This window comes from Cajanus cajan, chromosome 2, assembly GCF_000230855.2.
Source record: "Cajanus cajan strain Asha chromosome 2, NIPB_CcT2T_4, whole genome shotgun sequence".
Classification (NCBI taxonomy): domain Eukaryota; kingdom Viridiplantae; phylum Streptophyta; class Magnoliopsida; order Fabales; family Fabaceae; genus Cajanus; species Cajanus cajan.
Window position 1 is genome coordinate 62,127,881 of NC_138518.1, and position 23,720 is coordinate 62,151,600.

The 23,720-nt window shown below is 31.9% G+C and overlaps 1 protein-coding gene across 1 annotated transcript; it reads left to right on the forward strand.

The window, feature by feature from the left end:
* Nucleotides 1–14,966: 14,966 nt before the first annotated feature.
* On the forward strand, nucleotides 14,967–18,862 carry LOC109804765 (ABC transporter G family member 9). Its single transcript, XM_020366607.3, has 4 exons — nucleotides 14,967–15,396; nucleotides 15,914–16,712; nucleotides 17,151–17,470; nucleotides 18,032–18,862. The coding sequence occupies exons 1-4, from the start codon at nucleotides 15,274–15,276 to the stop codon at nucleotides 18,686–18,688; spliced, it is 1,899 nt and encodes a 632-aa protein (XP_020222196.1). The 5' UTR covers nucleotides 14,967–15,273; the 3' UTR covers nucleotides 18,689–18,862.
* The last annotated feature ends 4,858 nt before the right edge of the window (nucleotides 18,863–23,720 follow it).

Below are 23,720 nucleotides of genomic sequence, written 5' to 3' on the forward strand. Positions count from 1 at the left end.
TTTCTCCTTAAATAATATTATAGAAATAATTAAAGTCAAAAGTGTTATTACATAAATTATTGTATAAGTTGTATAAATAATCCTGTAATACTTTTTATATATAAATAATCAAAGACAATCAATCTTGTATGAATCATACGTACGTAGAAAGTATTAAAGTAGTAATATTTTGATTACCTGAGAAGATATCACAAAAATACAAAACTAATATTGCAATTTGCGGCTACATCCTTTATCTGTTTGTGTTTTCATCCCTCCGAACCCCACTTATTTGCTCATTACTACAACTTTTGCAAGAGTGGTGGTGTCAAAAGTTGGACAGAAATGAGGATGCTTGAATTTGTTTCCTGGATTCTACGGATTGAATTGAATCAGTTTCAATTTTCAATAATAGTTACTTTTGAATTCTATGTTTCTTCTTCAATCTGTGGGTCTTTGTTTTCTGGGAAATGTGTATAACGCTACCGTTGTTAATAAATTAACTACATATGTTAATGTTAGTGGCAGACATTCAATCTGGTTAAAAGTGAATGTTGTTTCAATGTGTCTCCTTTAGCAATAAGAGTTCATATTCACATCCCCCAAACCCAAGAAAAACGAAAGAAATTTTCTCTGTTAATTTCTGGTCAGTCCAATTCTCATATTGACCTTTGAACCTTGAAGGTTACTCTAATTCATGTTGTCAAAGTTTTTTTTTTTTTTTTTTTTTGGTGTGCGTAGACAATATAGAATTCAGAACTTTATTATACATATCATTAAATGCTATGTCAATTCTAATAGTTTAATATCTTAATCGATATTTTTTCATGTTCTTTTAATGAGACTTAAATTTTAAAAATTAATTTAGTTTATATCATTAAAATTTATTTTAAATTTATATATATTTTTTAAAACTATCATTAATATTAATAGATTACATTGATTGTTTGACCATCCAGTGCTTATAAAAATTGAATTATGTAACGACCCGTCTGGTCACTACACCCGGCATAGCACACTAGAAACACTAGACAGATAGAATAAGTATATAAATATAGGATCTAGAATATATAGATATACAAGGTTCCAGTCTGACTAGAGTTAAAGTGTACTAAAGAAAATTACAACCAAATGCTACTATTCCAAGTAGCCACAAGCAAAACAACATCACCAAGCAAAACAGCTGCAAGGTCCGCCAGAGACTCACCACAAGACGCCCATCTATTCCTGCCCTGCTCCCATACATAGTATGATCATCGCAGTCCAATAACATGGAAAACAACAAAAGGGTAAGCTAGTGAAATTAAAATTCAACATACAAATATATAAATATCGATATAAATAATAACAGATACAGTTATCAGCACACTTGTACAGCTTATACCACTCAACAATATCAGCACCGCAATGCGGCAATATCAGCACTGCTTAGCAGCAACAAACAGCACCACTCTAGTGGCTATAACGGCACCGCAAAGCGGCAACAATAGCACCACTCTAGTGGCTATAACGGCACCGCAAAACGGCAACAACAACACCACTCTAGTGGCTATAACGGCACCGCAAAGCGGCAACAACAGCACCGCCTTAGCAGTTAGAATCAACACCACATGTGTGGCTAACAACAACACCGACTTAGCGGCTATAATATCACCCAACCCAGCATATCTCAGCACAGCACAGCACAGCACAGCACAGCAATTCAACAAAATTATTACTTTCTGCAATTCAGCCCAACGGTCTATAATTCCGTTATACTATATAATTTCTCTTATTAATCCATTGATTTCAGCTCAACAATACACCTCTAATACAACTAACATATTTATCTCAGCTTTATCCCCTAATCATCACAGCATATTCATCAAATTCGCTTGGCTCAGCATATAACATCATATAAATCATCATCTCCTTACGCGCCCGGCGCACTCGAGGTCGCGCCCAGCGCGGCTCAACCCGAGAGCACCAAGGCTCTCCCGCGCCTGGCGCAATTCCAAATTGCGCCCAGCGCCTGCCTGGCAGAGACTCAAGGAGTCTCGTGCGCCCAGTGGGGCCTAACCCGCACCCAGCGTGGGGAAGGCAGAGACCTACCAGGGTCTCGCGCCCAGCGCAATTCACAATTGCGCCCGGCATGCTCTTGGCAGAGACTCCCAAGGAGCCTCCGCGCCCAGCGAGTCCAAAAGTGCGCCTAACGCGGTCCAAGTATCCCAAAAACATGTTACTCTTGATATCGCGCCCAGCGCAGCTCGAGTCACGCCCGGCGCGGGCCAACCAAAGACTCCCATTTGCAAGCTCGCCCAGCGCACACAGCCTTGCGCCCGACGGGCTTGCCTAAACAGAGGTCACATTTTGAAAGCTTAGCATATAGCTGCTTCGCTTTCAAAATCTCCAACACTGTCCTCAAGTGCTCTCCATGTTCCTCCGGGGTCCTTGAATAGATTAAGATATCATCAATAAACACTACCACGAATTTATCCAAGAACGGCCGGAAGATCCTGTTCATGTAGTCCATGAACACTGCGGGGGCGTTGGTCACACCGAACGACATCACAACATATTCATAGTGACCATACCTAGTCCTGAAAGCAGTCTTCGGTATGTCACCCTCCTTCACCCTAATCTGGTGATATCCTGGCCTCAAGTCAATCTTAGAAACACCGACGCGCCCCTCAGTTGATCCATTAAGTCATCTATCCGGGGAAGTGAATATTTGTTCTTAATGGTCAATTTGTTCAGCTGCCAGTAATCAACACACAGTCGACTACCCCCATCCTTCTTCTTTACCAGCAACACAGGGGAACCCCACGGCGAAACACTCGGTCGCACCAACTGCTTTTCCAATAAGTCCTCCAACTGACCTTTCAGCTCAGCCAGCTCAGCAGGAGCCATCCTATAGGGGGCTACTGACACTGGTCCCGCACATGGAACCAAGTTAATGCTGAACTCCATCTCCCTAATAAGAGGCAACCCAGGCACCTCGTCAGGGAACACCTCGACATACTCCCTCACCACATCGATACCAGCTAAGATCCTCTCGGTCTCCACACTCGTGGCAGCAAGCAGAAGACATCACTCTGCCCCATCCCTCAGCAAGGACTCAGCTTGGACAGCTGAGATCAACAGCTCATCCTCCTCTTGAGGGAAGATTAACCGCCTATTGGCACAGTCTATAAGGATGCGATTGGCAGACAACCAATCCATCCCTAAGATTATGTCAATATCCACCAAAGGTAAACAAATCAAGTTCACCTTGTACTTCTTCTCATTCACCACAACTGGACAACCCACGCATAATTCAGAAGCAATCACAGAAGCAGAAGCGGGCGTCGACACAAGTAGTCTCAACCCCAACTCACACACAGGCACACCCAACAAAGCAGCACATGCATATGATATAAATGAATGCGTAGCACCAGAGTCAAATAGAATCATCACATCCTTACCATCGGCCTTGCCCTTCCCCTTCACAAGATCAGAAGAAGTCGAAGCCTCAGCACCCGTCAAAGCAAATACCCTACCAGCAGTAGTAGGTCTGTCACCCCTCTGTGTATCAGCTCTCTGTGCACTACTCCTCTGAGTATCAGCCCTGTGTACATTACTCCTCTGAGTGCTCCTCTCTGGTCTATCCCTCGTAGGACAATTGGCCGACTCGTGGCCCATCTGATGACATCTGAAGCAACGGCTCTCCGTGTGCGGGCAGTCCCTGATAAAGTGGGGCCCAGCACACCTGAAACATCTCAGAGTGACACCTCCACTCTGTCTACCTCCACTAGCAGCACTGGAAGATTGCCTAGAAACAGAACCCCCTTGCTGTGGTTGGGGCCTGTCATATGGTTTCCTCTGACTCTCACCCTTCTTGGACCCAGATGGTCCCCCAATAGTCCTCACAGCACGGTTGCCACCTTCCAACTGCTCAACCACCTTCGCCTTCTCCACTAAGGCTGGGAACTCCGTGATGGCCATAGGCACCACCATCCTCTTCAACTCATATTTCAATCAATTTGCAAATTTCCTGCATTTCCAAGCCTCAGGCATACCCTGCGAATAAAAACGGGCTAGGTGCTCGAATTTTATCGCATACTCTGATACTGTCATCCCACCCTGATGCAATCACATAAACTCTGCCTCCTTGGCATGCCTCACGCTTTCCGGAAATTAAGTACTTCTCCATAAACACTGTCCGGAAGCACTCCCAATCAACTATAACTCCCCTAGCAGCAAGCATCTGATAGGTGCCTCTCCACCAATGTTCAGCCTCCCCAACAAGCATGTATACAGCATATGCTAACCTCCTCTCTGGAGGACATCCCAGTACTGTAAAGATCTTCTCTAGTTCACGGATCCAGCGGTCAGCCACTTCTGGATCCGCATCTCCTGCAAACTGTGGAAGATTACACTTCCGGAACTCAGCAAGATCCCGGCTCTCCTGTGACCCTGCAGGTCTTGCTGCACCAGCTGCAGCTCTCTCAGCCTCCATCCTAGCAAAATAGGCATTTTGTTGTTGCATAGCCATGGCCAACATCTCTAGGGCACGGGCTATCTGCTCATTTGTCCTAGTCATCTTCTACAAAGGTAACAACATCTTTAGTAAACAATAACTAAACCACACAAAAATCAACAGCACAACAAATCATCACAGCAAATTCAGCACAGTAATGTTCAGCACAGCAGACATCACAGCAAAACAACACAGCACAGAGCTAACACAGCAAAAAGCCTAAAGGGACCACCCCCAAAGAGCGTCCACTAGGCTCGAACTGCTCTGATACCAATAAAGTGTAACGACCCGTCTGGTCACTACACCCGGCATAGCACACTAGAAACACCAGACAGATAGAACAAGTATATAAATATAAGATCTAGAATATATAGATATACAAGGTTCCAGTCTGACTAGAGTTAAAGTGTACTAAAGAAAATTACAACCAAATGCTACTATCCCAAGTAGCCACAAGCAAAACAACATCACCAAGCAAAACAGCTGCAAGGTCCGCCAGAGACTCACCACAAGACGCCCATCTATTCCTGCCCTGCTCCCATACATAGTATGATCATCGCAGTCCAATAACATGGAAAACAACAAAAGGGTAAGCTAGTGAAATTAAAATTCAACATACAATTATATAAATATCGATATAAATAATAACAGATACAGTTATCAGCACACTTGTACAGCTTATACCACTCAACAATATCAGCACCGCAATGCGGCAATATCAGCACTGCTTAGCAGCAACAACAGCACCACTCTAGTGGCTATAACGGCACCGCAAAGCGGCAACAACAGCACCACTCTAGTGGCTATAACGGCACCGCAAAGCGGCAACAAGAATTGCGCCCGGCATGCTCTTGGCAGAGACTCCCAAGGAGCCTCTGCGCCCAGCGAGTCCAAAAGTGCGCCTAGCGCGGTCCAAGTATCCCAAAAACATGTTACTCTTGATATCGCGCCCAGCGCAGCTCGAGTCACGCCCGGCGCGGGCCAACCAGAGACTCCCATTTGCAAGCTCGCCCAGCGCACACAACCTTGCGCCCGGCGGGCTTGCCTAAACAGAGTCTCCTGGTGGTCGCGCGCCTGACGCGAAGAACAGCGCCCAGCGCGAACTCATCAGTAACTTCCCCAAGTTCGAAAAATTGCTCAAAACCTGCAAATCTTAACAGCAAACAAGCATGCAATCCAGCCAAAATGCCACATTCTCATCAAACAACAAGAAAAATACCTCATTTTCCACATGCAACCACAATCCAAGAATTTCCTCAAAATTTCTCAAAAATCCCGAAAACCCCAAAAGCTTAACTTTAGAAGTTCTCAACCACAATCATCAGTTCTCAGCCGGTTAAATGAGTCCCCAGACCCTCCTTTAACCAAAACACAGCATAAAACTAACTTCCCTTACCTTGAATCCAGAAATTCGAGCTCCGGGCACTTGAATGAAGAAGGAGAACGAAAGGGAGCTTGAACAAAGAGGAAGAACAAGCTTGGGGACTCAGCTCTCGGACAAGGAATCAGTTCTCCTACCACTTGCACCTAGAGTCACCAAGATTCACCACAAGGAATTTTGAGAGAAAAGAAATGAGTAAGGGTTGAGGAGAAGAAAAATGAGTGAAGGAGGAGGTGAGTGAGAGAGAGAGAACGGGGGTCTCACAAATTACATTGGAAATTGATTGTTCTTCAGACTGATTATGCAGTTGAATCGGATCAACTCGGATTAAAATGTCAGTTTTTGCAAATATCGGTGAACTGTTCCAGTTTCCAGTTTTTTTAAAATCTAAAAACCCTTTTTTCAATTTAAAAAAAATGTTTAAATTTTATAAAGATTGCATTTTGATGTGTTGATCATTTGTAAATTTTGAATGTAATTAATTAATATTCTAACTTTTGAACATTTTTTTATAGAGTTATGTTATTGACTTTAATTTAATTAATTGTTTATGAATTTTTATTAGTATGAACTTGATATTTAGGAAATTTATTATTATGAATTATAATTTAATTTTTATTTGGATATTGAATACTTTATAATGACAATGATTTTAAATTTGAAGTACGAAATTGTATTATTATAGTTTGTGATTTTAAATTTAAAGTTTGGACATGTGATATTTGACATTTTGTATGTTAATAATTTTATTTTTAATGTAGAAATATCTTAAATTATGTTAATCATTTTTTTTAGTATAGATTGATTTAATTAATTTAATAAGTGATATTTTAGTTTGATCATTGAAATCATTGTCAGTATCGATTTAATGATCGGTTAATTTTTATTACCAATACCACTTATTGAATTAAGAAAAATAATATTAATTAAGGATTTTTTATAAAAAAAAATAATATGAATTTTTTTAAAACTAGTTCTTACGTAATAGATCAAACTGAATATGATAAAAAAAAAGGGGGGGCGGGGGGACTAGAATAAGGAGTATCAATTAAGAAACCAATAAAAAAATTACTAAAAGTTATACTATATTTGTATTAATCATGAGAGAATATTTTATTATACTTTTAATAAATAAAACGACTTTATATTTTGTTTTCTTAATTAATATTCTTGTGACAATTGATATAAATCTCTCGAAAACCACAAATCAGCATCTCACACTTAATTTTGTTTAGACATTTTTTTTAGAAAATAAATAAATTAAAAAAGTAAAAAGTGAATTGAGGTAGAAATGAAAATTAAAAACATTACAATCTTTAATAATTAACAGATTGAAGATTCATCACTACTTTGAATTAAAAAACTCAAAGATAAAAATTAAGGTTAATTCATAAGATTCATAAAGCTTCATAGTCTCATTTGAAAATGAGTAAAATTTGATTACAAAATTCTTCCGTGGCAAAATCGATTACAAAGTTTACCTAGGTTACCAAGGTCAATTATACTAAAGACGCACAAATAAGTTAAATAAAGTCACTTCAAATAAGCCCATTTTACCTACCACTAATATGCTAAGGATCCAACTAACAAAACTTAAAAAAAAAAAAAAAAAAAAAACTTAAAACCCTACTGCATTATTACCCAATTCCTAGTACTTTATTCATTGATACTAATATAATTGATAAATAATAATCAGAAAATTTAAAAAGTGAAAAATAGATATTTATTTATCGAATTCTTTTTTTGTTTTTTAACAAAAAGTACATATTCATATAATCTTTAATAAGAACAAAAGGTAAAAAATAATATTATTTTATAAAAATTATAAAATACCTTAAATAAAGAACCATTATTTTCTTTTAATTTTTGTTTTATAATAAGGATCAAAGGAAGTAGTTATTTTGTTTTACTATGTATTAATATATTTATTGTATGTAAAAGTTTAGATTTTATATACTTGGGTCATATAAATATTCAGTCTTAATAAAATAAAGTTATTTTTTTGTTTTAATTTTTTAATTCTAATTATTTTCATTTTCATTTTCGTCCTCCTAAATTTTTGTCATTTTATTTTGGTCCTTTTAAATCTTCCTCCTTAATTTTTTTGCCTTTTTCTATTTTGATTTCTGTAATTTTTATATATATTTTTTTTTCTGTTAAATTTAATGATCAATCTGATAGTAAAGAAATATATATATATATATATATATATATATATATATATATATATATATATAAACTGTAAAAACGAAATTATTATTATTTTTTTATAAAAAGAATAAAAATCAAATACCTCATATTTTACGAGGACTCAAAAAATTATTTAAGTATGTATTTTTTATACAAGCATTCGTCTTCTAATCTCTGGACTCTGGTGTTAAAATTTCACCCTAAACCCATCCCCTATTTTCTAAACTACTATTTTTATTTAATGCACATATTTGGATTCTAATACTCTATGCTATAAACCTATTATTTTCAATTAACATTCTCCACCTTCACTTTCTAAGAGTGTCATATCTTTTATCTTCATTATGTTTCTTGGCTTTTTACTTTTACATTTGAGATATTTTTTAATACAAAATTAATTAACATTACAAAGATAATTTACGATAGAAATTAAAAGAATCATAAAATTATAAATATAAAGACTAAAATGATCTATTTTAAACTATAAGAATTTAAAAAAAAATAAAAAAAATAAAAAATTTAAAATATCTATTTTAAATTATAGAGATCAAAAGATAAAATAAATGAAACTATAACAATTAAAAAAAAGTATTTTAACTTTAAATTAATAAATAATGCTTGGCTATGCGACAAGTTTTTGATTCTCAATTTTAAATGTGTATCATGTCTAAAAAAAAATAAGTAATAAATATATATATATTTTTTAATTTTCCTAATTTATTTTTAAAAAATCCTATTTATAAGTTATTTTTAAATTTCAAAATAACATTAACTATGACTACATTAAGAAAACCGTAAACTTTATATAGAAGAGATAAAATAAAAAGTCAACCAGCATCAAGAAAATACGTAAAACTCTAGCGGCTATAAAGCCTAATATACGCATAATTTTGCAATGCATCAATATGATTGCATCTAGCTGTGTCTAAGTTATGATATTTTAAAATCAACATAGGTTTTCTCTTTAAATCTCTCAAGGGATACGGTTTCTAATTGGGAGGGTCCAAAATTTTCTTTAAATCTCTCATATTTCATGAAAAAAATAAAAATTTAATCTCTTTAAATTACACCTTAAATTCATTTTATATCTTTTTTATATTTTAAAAAATAGTATATATTGCACGTTCGTATTTTAAATATCATTCAATTTATTTATAGAAAAAATTGTCATTTAGTTTCATATTAAACAATAATACCATAAAGAAGTATATATATATATATATATATATATATATATATATATATATATATATATATATATATATATATATATATATATATATATATATATATATATATATATATATATATATATATATATATATATATATATGAGGAGGGTTCAAACGACACCGGTATAACTTTTACTAAGTGTTACACCACTCAATAATTTTATATTAATTTTGAATTTTGAAAATCCAACCGTTAGATTGAAAGTTCATATCTCTTATATCATATATATCAAATTTTGTTAAATTTGAACAACAACTTAAAGGTAATCAAAGTGTTTATATTTTAGTGTATTTTGAAATGAATATATTACGTCAATTTTGTTCTATGAGAATGAAGTATCAAATCATCTTGGATTAATATAAAATTTTGTATATATCATCTAAGAGATATGAACTTTCAATCTAACGGTTGGATTTTCAAAATTCAAATTTAATATAAAGTTATTGAGTAGTGTAACACTTAGTAAAAGTTACACCGGTGTCATTTGAACCCTCCTCTATATATATATATATATATAAAGGATTCTTTTATAATAAAAAAATTTATACTCAATAACATATTACATCCACTTTCTAAATTTGATGTATCTAAAAAATAAAAAATAAAAATGCACTTAATAAAATCTACACTTAATACTTATAGAAACTGTTTCAAAAATAAAAACTACACTACATACGGTTAAAATGAGTAAAACTACATTATTCACTTAATTTAATAAGATGTACATTTTTTTTATAAAAAATACATGTCTATTTTTTTTATAAAATATATTTTTTTATATATTTTAATACTTATATTTATAGAACTCTAATTTATTTTTTTCCTTGATAGAACCAACCTTGTAGTGAGGTTTTAATTTAAAAAAATGTTATGCTAAGCAAAAAGAAACAAACAAACTCATTATTTAGAAGTCAAAGGTTATGGATTAAAAAAAATCATACTTGTAAATATTTATGGATAAATTTTATTACGGGAAATAAATCGATAATCTAAATAGATATTTGCATGTAATGGATAAAGGTTTTTTTTTTTTTTTGTTTATAAACGAAGCAGAAATGAGTATGGTAGTATTCATACATGTAGTTACCATTAAGTAAAATTTATTAAATATTCATATGTTATCTTGCATTTTTATTATTTTTAAATTTTAACAAAAATTAACATTAAATGCAAGTTTAAAAATTAATGTAAATTATTTATCTTTAATATTTCAATAGAATTAACATCAAATACAAACTTAAATTTATTTGTAATACCTTTTTTTTTTTTGGAAAATCACAAATATCCATAGATGTTTGAAGGTATTTATAAAATTTGTCAATATCCACTTAATAAATACCTGAGCATGTATGTAGTGAGAGTGTGACATCCTTACTATCCCAACACATATATTGTAATAATGAAAACTTACAAATAAAATTTTCAATTTTGGTAAAAGGGTTCACATGAGAATCTTCAAAATTATTCTTCAATGACCACAATAATAAAAAACGAAACGCAAGAATTTACAAATTGTTTTCAAAAATAACATTTACAATTCCAAATTCATATAAAAACCTATGTTCTAAAAATCCTCTGCCCCGGTGTCACAATATCAGAGCATCCCCACAATTCATCCGTTGACATTCTAGATGCCACTCGTAGCCAGATCTTCCTCACCTAAAACATCCACAATTTGTACAGTAAGAAAAGAAAACATCCATATGTAAAGCACATACACAACAATGTAATCTCATTACATAATGAAATATTTACAAGCATTTCTATATATCATAACTCTATCAATCATGCATCATTTTCACTTCATAATTCGCAATCACACCCATTTATCTCAAATCTTGCAATTAACATTATCATTTTCACATTCATAATTCACACAATCTTACAATTAACACTATGCCAGACCACGCCACAACTGACATAAGTGATACGAGTTAATTGCCTCACTCATCTCACACCATGCCAGAGTCACGCCCTCCCTGTAGCATCACTTACCCAGGGGCCGTGCCATCCCTGGTCATTGATGTGAGGAACCACAATCACATCACAATCCACACAATCTCTTACAATTAACCCTATCCCAGGGCTGCCATATTTGACATAAGTGTTATGTGTTAACTGTCTTACTCATCCCACACCATGCTAGGGTCCACGCCCTCCCTGTAGCATCACTTACCCAGGGGCCATGCCATCCCTAGTCATTGATGTGAGAAACCACAATCATAATCATATTCACATCCATACAACATCTCATCTCATAGCTCAAATCCATACATAATTTCACATCACATACACAACAGATGAGTCCAACAAAATAAGGGTTTACACACCCCTCAAGCAATTCACGTCTAGATTATCAATTCTTATCAAATAATATAACAATAACATTCATAAATTAATAAAACAATTAATAGAACTATCAATTTAATATATTTTTAACAGAAACACTAAAACCCCCAATTATTCCAAAACCTAACTCACGGGCATTTTTCTACAATTTCGTTCTCTCTCCCAAATCATCATTCTTACAAATTAAATATATATTTTTAATCCTCAACACATACAGAATCTAATGATATCATTAATTCCTCAAACAGAAATAATCTAATTTTTCCAATACCTAACTTACAGACACTTTTCTATAATTTCATTCTCTCTCCCAGAACATCATTTTTACAAATAAATCATATATTTGTAATCCTAAATATATACAGAATCAAATAAGACCAATAAATCTTCAAACAGAAATAATTATAAAATTACTCATAATCCTAAGGGCTCTTCCTCTACCCAATTCTCTCATGTAACTCTACATACAAATAATTCCCCTTTCCCCCGTACTTGGATATGTAGAAGCTGAATCTACACAAGATCTGGTTGGTCTCCCTCGGTGGGTTCCCCTCGGTCTAAAGTAGAAAGTAGAGGAAAAGAAGAGAGAAAAGAAGAGAGAGCAGAAGAAAAGAAATCAGAAAATGAGAGGTGTGCTTTTTGGGAGAGGCAGAGAACTCAATTTATAGGCATCAGGCTTCGCTGGAACGGCCCGTTCTAAATTCGGTACGGCCCGTTTTGGACCATAAAAACATGGGTAAAAATCACACCCAGAACGGCCCGTTCTCAAACCAGAACGGCCTGTTCTAGTGTGCATTTATTACTCACAACTGCCATAGCCTGTTCCCACTTAAAGTTTAAAGCAGTTTTTAATAGTCCGGAACGGCCCGTTCCAACTTGAGAACGGCCCGTTCTGGGTTATTAACTCACATACAATTTGGTAGTTTGGAACGGCCCGGTCCAATTCTGGAACAGCCCGTTCCAAGCTACTAAATCACATATCTTTTGATAGTTTGGAACGGCCCGTTCCAATTCCGGAACAGCCCGTTCCAAGCTACTAAATCACCCTAATACCTTTATAAAATTACCAAAATACCCTCAATTTAATAAAATAAAAATAAAATAAAACTGGGGTGTTACAGAGAGTGTACAAATTTTCATTTAGCGAGACAAGGATAGGTACCCTACTACCTACCCCACACAATCCCATTACCATCCTTAGTCAAGGCTAATGATAATTTATAAACACCTTCTTCTATTCACTGAGACTCTTTTCAAAAACAAAACTTTGACGAATGAATAAATGTCAAAACAGATAATATCTCAAATGTGGTGATTTTAATGATGTCCACCAATTTGAGATTAAAGTATTGGCATCAAGGTAAGATCTTAGACAAATTATTGTTTATAAGCATCATCCTACAACTCTACATTGAAAGAGAAAGAAGTATATTTTCAAGAATAAAATTGTGATAGTTGAAGAGATATCAAAACAGACAATACTTTAAATTTGATAACTTTAATGATGGAGATGTAAGTCACTCTTGTCCCTTAATTTTGATTATGAGACTTATTTTGATATGATAAACAATCTCACATTATTTAGAAATCATAACTAAGATTCGTTTATAAACACTATCCTACATCTTTATTATTGATCTTCATTATTTAAAGAGAGAAAAAAAGCACTTGATAAAAAAGATGATAAAAGAAAAAGAATGATTTAAAAGTAATGATGGAAACAAAATAGTCCGTAAAAAATACATAAAAAAGAAACGTCTCTTTATTATATGTATATATAGGTATATAAGATAAAATGATCGGGACTCACATTATTCGGTGAGACATATATAATTTATTAAATAATAAAATCTCTTGAAGTATATGTTATAAAGTCATATTGCTAATTATTATTAGATTCTTTACTATAAAAATATCACATTATTTTTATTTTATTTTATGTCTAGAAATCATCACATTACTATCTTTTATTTAATTTCATGTTTTTAAGCATTGATAAAAATAAATATTGAAGGAAAAAAATTATTTTAGCACTATTTTCTTCACAAAATGTTAAAAGCATGAAATAACATTTTTTTTTTAATTATAAACATATACATATCGATTGATAAATAAAATCACAAAACTAACCGAACAATAAATCTCAAGACTTAAATATAAGTAGGAAAAGAAACTTTTATTATTTATTTTCTATTTGAAATTAATAATCATAAAAAAAAATTTCTTCTATTTTTTTTCTTTTTATTAATTGTTTAATATAAAATGATAAACAAATTACTTTATGCATAAATGTTTACAATAAATATAATATATTTTTATAATTAGTAAAATACATAACTTTTTCACTTTATAGGAGTGATGTTCCAACCAAGGTTATGGGAATATTCGGTGGTCTAGCAACCTCGGAAAACTCGCAGCTAAGAAGCCAACTTGGTAATAAAACTCAAAGCACCAACTCTGAAAGATTTTTGTAGATGATTGGATACCAATTTAAAATTACATTTAATCGAAAAATATATGTTAAAATAAAAATTTGTAAGTGTAATTTTTTTTTAACCTTAACTGATTAGAAGTCAACTAGTTCCAATCATACTCCTTATGTCGAGCATCAGGTCATGATAAAGAATATTTAAGGCAAATTTAGGAATCTGAGATAGTTCTTTGCTAGTGAAGTTTTGATTGGATATCAACAAAAAATCTGATTCTCATGTCAGTGCTTATAAGACAAGATGAAATGTGTATATTCAGTATAAATATTTAGGGAGTTGTTTGCCTTGTGCTTCTTATAATTACTCATAGGATATTTGTTGAGTCAGAATGATGTTTATTGTGTGATGAGATATGATTATGAAACATGCCTCTACAAAGAATTTTTTCATTTGTTATGCGCCTATGCCTATCATTAATGTTTTCTTGTTTTATTTATATGAATCTAATTAGTTAACAACGAAACCCCATGTTTATTATGAATGGATTGAGTTCATAGTTCCGTATTTTCCACTCACACAAGTTGTGATACATAAAAAAATGTTTCCCAAATCATAAGATACATTAAGTTATGATTAGATAATTAATCCTAAACTTGGCACATTTTCATTTTCAAACGGGTTGAAAGCATGATGGAAGCTATTTTTATATGATAATGACTAATGAGACAAGTTCAGGTCTGGCTCTTGAATTGTTGTCTTTACCAATGAGGAAAACTGTTGAAACTCCACATATGCTTATCGAATAAAATTCTGTTGTCACAGTACTTTCTTAGAGCTAGAGTGCTCAACAAGGAATTTGTCATTTCATCAGCGAAGTTAAAACAAATGAAGTGAACCAAGTTTTAGTAGATAATGCCACACGTCCCAAATGAGGTAGTTTATAAGACACGTCAACTGAATAAGTTTTCTAATCTCAACAAATGGCAATTGTTGAGTGTATTCAGTAATTTGAATTATTGGAAGTTTATACTTTATGTCGTAAGGCTTGTTCAATTAATATAGAGCAAAGATATCGACAAGTAGGAAACATCACAATCAAACTACAAATCTTCTTGCGATACACCACTTAATACTTTTGGGAATAATGTGCAATTCGGAACTAGCAGAAGAGAGATTCAAAAGGATCGGTGAAATGGGCATGTAGCAAGTTATCAATGTGTGATCCAATGGCAGAGGAAGTGGCTAGTGAGACTTTTTACTCTCAATCCCATAGGCTGCAGTCAGCAGAAGCAAAACAACTCATCTATTTGAAAGTTAACAAACCCGTTACCGTCAAGGTGCGTTCCCCCATTTAATTTTGATGGCTGTTTCATGTCTTAAACGTTAATAAATTGTAATTAGCACATGTTGAGAAAAAAAGTAAAGGGATTTGGATATTTTCTGTTCGATCCTATGATTGGTTTGAAATGATGAAAATTTTCTTTTGTTCTGAGTTCAAACATGATATATTCACGAGTAATTTTTTGGTTGTTGACTACTTACCCCTGTTAATTCCAAAGGGCACAATCACAAATGTCTTAATCTTTTACATGATATTGCAATTCGGTGCTGAAAGAAATGTTATAATGAAGTTGATCCAAATACTTGATTTGCATTATAAACAATTTGGTCTGACTTTGTCTGATTTCCTTGTATCGAAGTTTATGTTGAATTAAGCTTGTTGTCCTGTACTTTATTTGGATAATTTCTGCAATAATTATCTTTTTTTTTAATCAATCTAATAATGAATATAGGAAATAAGTGTTTCTTTTTAGTGAAACATTTCATATTCTACTGATTTGGTCTTTATTGCAGTTTGAAGATGTGGTGCATAAAATGAAAAGTAGCAAAGGGAAAGGCTTGGTATGCAAAAAGGAGGAAAGTTCTGAGGAGGCACTGATCTTGAAAGGAATAAGTGGTGCTATTTTTCCAAGTGAATTGTTAGTCATTTTAGGCCCTTCTGGTTGTGGTAAAACAACTCTGTTAACTGCATTAGGAGGCAGGCTAAATCATGGTACCACTAAAGGAAGCATAACCTACAATGGCAAACCCCTCTCAAAATTAATGAAGCAAAACCTGGGATTTGTTGCTCAACACGATGTCTTCTATCCTCACCTATCAGTCACCGAGACACTAGTCTTTTCTGCTCTTCTTCGCTTGCCAAATAGCCTCTCCAAACAAGAGAAAATCTTGAAAGCTCAAGCAGTTATGAATGAGCTTGACTTGACTCATTGTAAGGACACTATAATGGGAGGGCCACTCCTAAGAGGTGTTTCAGGTGGGGAATGGAAAAGGGTTAGCATAGGGCAACAACTTTTAACTAATCCAAGTCTCTTGCTTGTTGATGAACCCACTTCAGGTCTTGACTCAACCACTGCTAGGCGAATTGTGGAAACTCTCTGTGATTTAGCTAAAAATGGAAGGACTGTCATAATGACTATACATCAGCCTTCCAGCAAACTGTTTTACATGTTCCAGAAGATTTTGCTTTTATCAGATGGTAGAAGCATGTACTTTGGAAAAGGAGAAAATGCCATGAGTTACTTCTCCAGTATTGGTTATGCTCCAACTGTAGCCATGAATCCAACAGATTTCTTACTTGATCTTGCAAATGGTATGAGAACATTAACCTTTCAAACATGCCTAGTAAATAGCATCCTTCTTTGTTGGATTAAGACATGGGTGACTCACTCTTTACATTCAACTAGTTTGTGCCACTGCAACATCATAATCATGTATATCCATATCAATGTGAGCATTTAAGGACAAATTTTTTGAATAAACAATACTATGAAATTAAGTATGATCTATTTTTTTCAAACTGAAACCGTTCAAGTCATGTTGGTTCAAGACTTCTTCATATAGTTGATATCTTTGGAAAAGAAAAACTGAAAGCAAAAATAAAGTGAGATGTTTTTATATTCGTTGAAATAGTTTTTGCATCACTCTCATCCCAAGGTAATGCATCAGATTGTTTGTTGTTTATTTCTCTTTTAGATTTCTACTATCGTTAGTCTATTCATTAAGTAGAAACTATCTTACAACTTTTTAGGTATTTATTCTGAAAATTTGGAAGAGGATACAAATGCCACAAAACAAGTGTTGTTATCGGCTTTTGAGAGTAACCTTGCAAGACATGTGAAGACGGAACTTCAAATTTCCAGGGTTACATTTCATGACAATTCAGAAGATGAGATATTTGGTCAATGTTGCACAACTTGGTGGCAGCAGTTCCCTATACTACTAAGAAGGGATTTCAAAGAAAGAAAACATGAGCAATTTTCAGTCCGCAAAATCTGTCATGTTTTGTCCATATCATTCTTTGCAGGCTTGCTCTGGTGGCAGTCTGGAGCAGATCAAATGCAAAACCAGGTATTTATATGATACAGTACTGAACAAATAGTCATTTTTGTCCCTGAATTTGAAAGTTGTTATCTTATTAGTTCCTAGAACTAAGAAAATGCCATGCAAGTCTTTGACAGTACAAATTGATTATATGACATTAATCCAAACTTTAAAAAACATGCGACTGATAATATTGATAAATATTCAGGGAACAAAAAGACAATAAGTAACAAAATCTCTTAATCCAGTGATTGTAAGACTTATCTTATGACATAAGGGTCAATATGATACTCTCAAGATTGATTCAAGTTAAAATTAAATAATACATGATGATCAGTGGTTGTTATGTTTTGCAAGTGCATATTAGTCTTTAATTATTAGTTTTAGAATACTATGTTGACCATATTTATAGAAGAAAAAAAATGATTATAAATAGTTAAGTTTAGAGACTTATTTAATATTTTCGATGTTTTAGGGACTAATGTGACAGATGTGAGCACTTTCTGGAGAAAAATGGCTATTTACTCTTTCAGTACTTTGGCATAATAAATCTGATATATTTTTTGATTAGTTTCTTTTGCTGTGTAGGTAGGACTACTTTTCTACTATACACAATTTTGTGGATTCTTCCCTATGGTCCAGTCCATCTTTACCTTGCCTCGTGATCGCGAAATGATAATAAAGGAAAGGTCCTTCTACATGTATAGACTCTCATCTTACCTCATAGCAAGTAATCTTGTTGATCTTCCATTACAGCTAGCCTTGCCAACCCTTTTTGTGACCATTACATATTGGATGGGAGGGCTAAAAGCCAATGCTTCAATTTTCTTTCGAACTCTAGTTATTGCTCTTCTCTATGCTTTGGTATCACAGGGTATTGGCCTGGCTATTGGTGCAGTGCTGGTAAATAATCAAAGAATGGCTGCTACAGTTGGAGCTGTGGTTATGACATTATTTGTTCTAGTAAATGGCTTCTTTGTTCAAAATACTCCAGCATTTGTATCCTGGATAAAGTACATATCTCATAGCTATTATTCCTATAAGCTCTTGCTAGGATCACAGTTTAAAGATTATAACACTTACCATTGTGGTCCAAATGCCACTTGTTCAGTAGGGAACTATCCTACAATAAAGCATGTAGGCCTCGACAAGCAAGGTTTATGTGTTGCAGCTTTGGTGGCAATGCTTGTAGGCTACAGACTAATTGCCTACTTTGCCCTTAGGATTGGCACTAGACATAACTAGAGCTTTTCTATTGAAGATGTCAAAATTTCGTTTGAAAGGGAATACTGGTTAGTTAAGTATTATTCTGTGGTTAATTTTAACAATATTTTGCTTTTATTGTAGTAACTTGTTTAAAGTTGTATGAAAACCATGGTTACTAATGCAATTGGAAATGGAATCCAATCATTCAAATAATTGATCGAGTAACTGATCAAATTGGAAACTGAAATAGGGCGTTCAGAGAGGAATTATCGACAATTACAATATCATGATTTCTATTTTTTAGACTGAATATTGGTGGTCTTAAAAAAATATTGGAAGGTGTGAATGTGACGATGTATGTTCTGATGGAATAACAGCAATATTACTGTGCCACTGTATGCAACCACTACTAGATTTTAATTCTTTAACAACATTTTCTTGTTTACATTTGTTAAAATGTTACTATATATTATATAAATATGTTATTTTGTAACATTTTTTTGAAAAATGTCATTATAGATAGAGTAATATTTTGTATTTCAATATTATTCTTTCCAATTGTTTTTAAAATCAAAGTCCCACATCGAGTAAAAAAAATATTTCTCTTATATCTAATTGTAACCCATAATTAAAGTCACACATCGAATAGATTAATGACTCATAAAGAGTATATATACTCATATAGTTATATTTAAGATAAATGAAATTTGATATTCTATATATAATTAGTGGTGACTAACTAATGTCTTTCCCTTAAAACTAAGAATTCCTAGAAGTTTAGGAGACATAGAAATATAATAATTGATAGTAATATTTAAATTAAAATTAATTATTATTTTATAAGATTAACAAAATCTTGACAACATCATTAAAATGTTACAAAAAATTATTTAAATGTTACACAAATACTACCTTGATAACATTTGAAAAATGTTACCTAATTATGCAAAAATGTTACTAAAAGTCTTTAGCAACATGACCTATATACAACATTTAATAATATGTTACTAAAACAAATTAGCAACATTTATACATAATTAAGTAACATTTTTTAAATGTTACTAAATACCATTTGTGTTGTAGTGAACAAAATAGTAGACAACAACGGTTTCTGCCTTAAGGTGTTTTAATTATCTTTGTGAATCAGTATGTACAACACAACCATTGCTTCTTAATTTGTTTAATTCTAAAGCTCCAACTATAGAATTTTAGAAGCTTGTTTTCATTCAATCTACAAAATTGAAATCAAAAGAAACTATTTAAAATTTTAAACATAGTAAATTTGAGCGTAATTTAATTTTACAAAATCAACATCAACTTATAAAATAAGATTATTTTTTTATATACTTTATTTTAATTATATCATTAGTTGATATTGAATCTTGATAGTAATTACATTTGCTAATGGAGTTGGATAGTGGATACTTATAAACTAACAAGAACATGCAATGTTCAACATTTCTGAGGCATGCCAACCTTCAAATTTTATCTCAGTCTACTAATCTCACAAATCTATATACAATAGTTTGGTCCACCTAATAAGGTGATGTTGATTACGTTCTCAACCATATAATTTACATAGCTATTAATGATTAAACAGGTGACAACATACATGAACATACTAATACAATCTATTATTGCCAAGGCTTTTGCTTCATCATGACCAAGCAACAGCGTGGACAAAGCTGAGTTAAATAGATGTGTTACTCTTTCCCATAGCCCAACTGTTCGCATGTGATTTGGACCACACGTACATACATAAACATATATGGTCCCTACGAAGTTCTATGTCAACAATTGCAACATCCTAGGCCGAATGCTGTCTCCAATGGTTCACATGTATCATAAACTGCCAAACTGAGATTGAATCTTGCTACTCGCTACATGCACTCTTCATATTTTGAAATTTCCTTGAGTTACCTATTGGTCTAAAGAGGGAGAGAGGGGCAGGAGACTTGTCTTGAGCTATCAAACCTAAAAGGTCACACAATAGCACACAAAAGGAGTGTCAACAAGTTTGGTTTTTGTTAAAAAAGTCACCCGAATTCACGTAATTAACATTAATATGCAGTTGGATTCAAATTAGTTTGAATGTAATATCAAACATGAATAAAATTGAATAGATTTTTTTTTTTGGTGATGGTATTTAAATATGTTATTTGTTTTTAATTTTTATATAATTTTGAAATCATTTTTGACTTGACAACAAATAAAATAAATTAACACTGTAAAATTTAATAACCACTTGGATTCTTATTAATAATTAGCCTTTTATGAAAAGATATAAAATATAAGAGAAATTGGATTCAATCAAAGTTTCAAATAATGTAAACTAAGAGACTTATCAATTATATCATCCTTCCAGAACTCTTAATTAGTCTTTAAAAATGAAATTTATTGAAAGTGTGGTTTGATTTAGGGAAAAATTGAATTTTACGAGGGTATATTATTAAGATAAAAAGTAATATTTTTTTATTTCACATCAGTCTTCTAAAATTTCATATTTGACTCAAAGAAGAGATAAATAAAGTTTAACTAAGAATTGTTTCTATTAAGCATATTAAAGTATGTAATTTGATTTTATTAATAGGAACACAAAGTGGAATCAAACTAAAATTAAAAAAATGATTAAAAAATGATAATGATAAAAAAAAAACTAAAAAATACTAACTTTCAATTTTTGTTAGTTGGGTGATTTAGAACAATGTGATTATGTGTTAAATACTCCTATCAAAGATCACCAATCTAGACATTTGATTTAACATGGTGATATAGCCCACTACGGGAAAAGTAGTGCATTTGATTCAGGAGAAAAGGAGGACAGAAGAAAATAGGATTTTTTTTCTTTTTAATTTTTGTGGTTTAATTCAAATATTTTAGGGGAGGGGAAATAGGGAGTTTAAAATTTACCCTTATCATTTTTTCTCTCCTCTAATATTAAGAGAGAATTTGGAAGAAAGAAAAACCTATTTATAAGTTTTAAACTATATAGACTAATTAAAGGAAACACTATAGATTAAATTATTTCAATATTTTATTTTATTTCTATTTCTCTATTATAATCTACAAGAATATATAATAGTGTATTATCCGTATTTTCCTCCCCATCTAAGCATTTTCTTACAAAACAAAACAAGATCACATTTTCTTTTTTATTTGTTTTCTTCTCTTTACTTTAGTCAAACCAAGCATTGAAACATTTTTTTACTTCTCTTTCCCTTTCACACATTGAAATATATTTTCATAATTAAGTATTATAAAACAAAAACTAACAGCAGTAAAAGAAGAGTCATGTACTAGTATTGAATCAAACACCTCATTTGGTCATCATTCCAACTAAACCAAAATTTAAAAATAGATATACGGTTGTTTTTTATTATGTTCTATATAAGTATTTTTTTTTTAAAAATTAGATCATTATTTATGGTATTATAAAATGAGTGAGTTTTAATTTTAGTCATTTGTAAAATACTTTTATTTAATTTCTATATCTTTCCAAAATTTAAAATCATTATTTTTTTTTGTAATTTATTTCAAGATAAATAAATAATATTTATTTTTAAAATATATACATTTTTTTAAAAAGTATCGCATACTAACATTCTTCATAGACATTAATGTATGTCACTTGAGATAGTCCATTGACATTCCATAAAATATATAAGCAATTAATGAGTAATATATGATTGTAACTTTTTTTGAAAAATGAAAACTAAAGCAACATTTTCATAAGGATTAAAATCAAAATTCTTTGTTCCAACTATATTTTCATCGTTATTATGTTAGAAAATTTAATTTTATAATTTTATAATGACTATATAATTAAATCATCGAAAATATTATCTGTGTTCAGTCCAAAATTTGCTTGAAATAAAAGTTGAATAACATAGACATTAATAAATAATATTTATTTTTTGACACCACATTAATGAATAATATTAGTCATTGGGATTTGGAGAGAGGACAAGAATGGAATGCTATTAATAAATAATACCAAAATTGATGATATTACAGGTTTTGTTAAGTATGTTGATTAGAATTTAATATTTTTTTATATTTGGTTAAAATTATTTATTAATTAGTCAAAAATATAATTTTTAAACTGTTGAAATGGTTTATCAAACACACACTTATTTTTATATTTTTTTCTTTCTACCCTTAAAATATATTAATTTTTGTTTACCCTTTTTTCGCATAATGTGAAATTTTTTATTCTTTTCCATTTGTCTTGTTCCATTATGTCAAACATATGATATTTATTTTTATCGATTTAAATTACAATGATAACATAAAGTTCAAACCTATAATTATATGTATACTATGTCAACTTTCCAATTTTTTTTTATTATTTTGTAAACAATATTTTTATATTACACTATTCATTTTAATCATTACAATATTTATTTTATTAATATAATATTATACTTCAATATATTTATAAATATAATAGGTTTATTTTATTCTATTCTATTACTTTTTATGGATATTTTCATATTAATTTTTTATTTAACCATTATATTGTTTGCATTGTTTATTCTATTACTTTAATTTTATACCTTAAGACATGTAAAAAAAATTGTTATATTTCAACAATTATACTAATTAACATAATAAAAAATATTTTTTTCATTAATGTAATGAAAGTATTGTAACGATCCATCTAGCCGTCGCACAACAAAACAATACCACGCAAAATAGAGCATGCATATATTGTAACACCCTGAATTTTCTACTAATGTAATTATTTATTTATATATTTATGAAGATTATTTTCTTATAGTTGTTTTAGTTAATTAAAGAGGGTTTTATAAAATATTTTAAAGGTTTGTAATAATTTAGTTATTTGTGAAAATTTTTATAAAATTCTGTTTCTTTACGCTGGAACGGGTTGTTCCAAAAGTGGAACGGGTCGTTCCAAACGAAGAAATTAAATTGTTTTTGAAGTGGCAGAACGGGTCATTCCAAAAGTGGAACGGGCCGTTCCAAATATGTAAAAAGGCCTATTTGGGTTTTTCCGGAACGGGCCGTTCCCAAAATGAAACACTACAAGAAAAATGTAAATTTCCGACGG

Bases quoted from the DNA above. Each gene is read 5' to 3' on its own strand.
- LOC109804765 (XM_020366607.3), top strand. From the start codon at position 15,274: ATGTGTGATCCAATGGCAGAGGAAGTGGCTAGTGAGACTTTTTACTCT. The intron at 15,397-15,913 runs GTGCGTTCCCCC...TCTTTATTGCAG, and splicing joins ACAAACCCGTTACCGTCAAG to TTTGAAGATGTGGTGCATAA. The intron at 16,713-17,150 runs GTATGAGAACAT...ACAACTTTTTAG, and splicing joins CTTACTTGATCTTGCAAATG to GTATTTATTCTGAAAATTTG.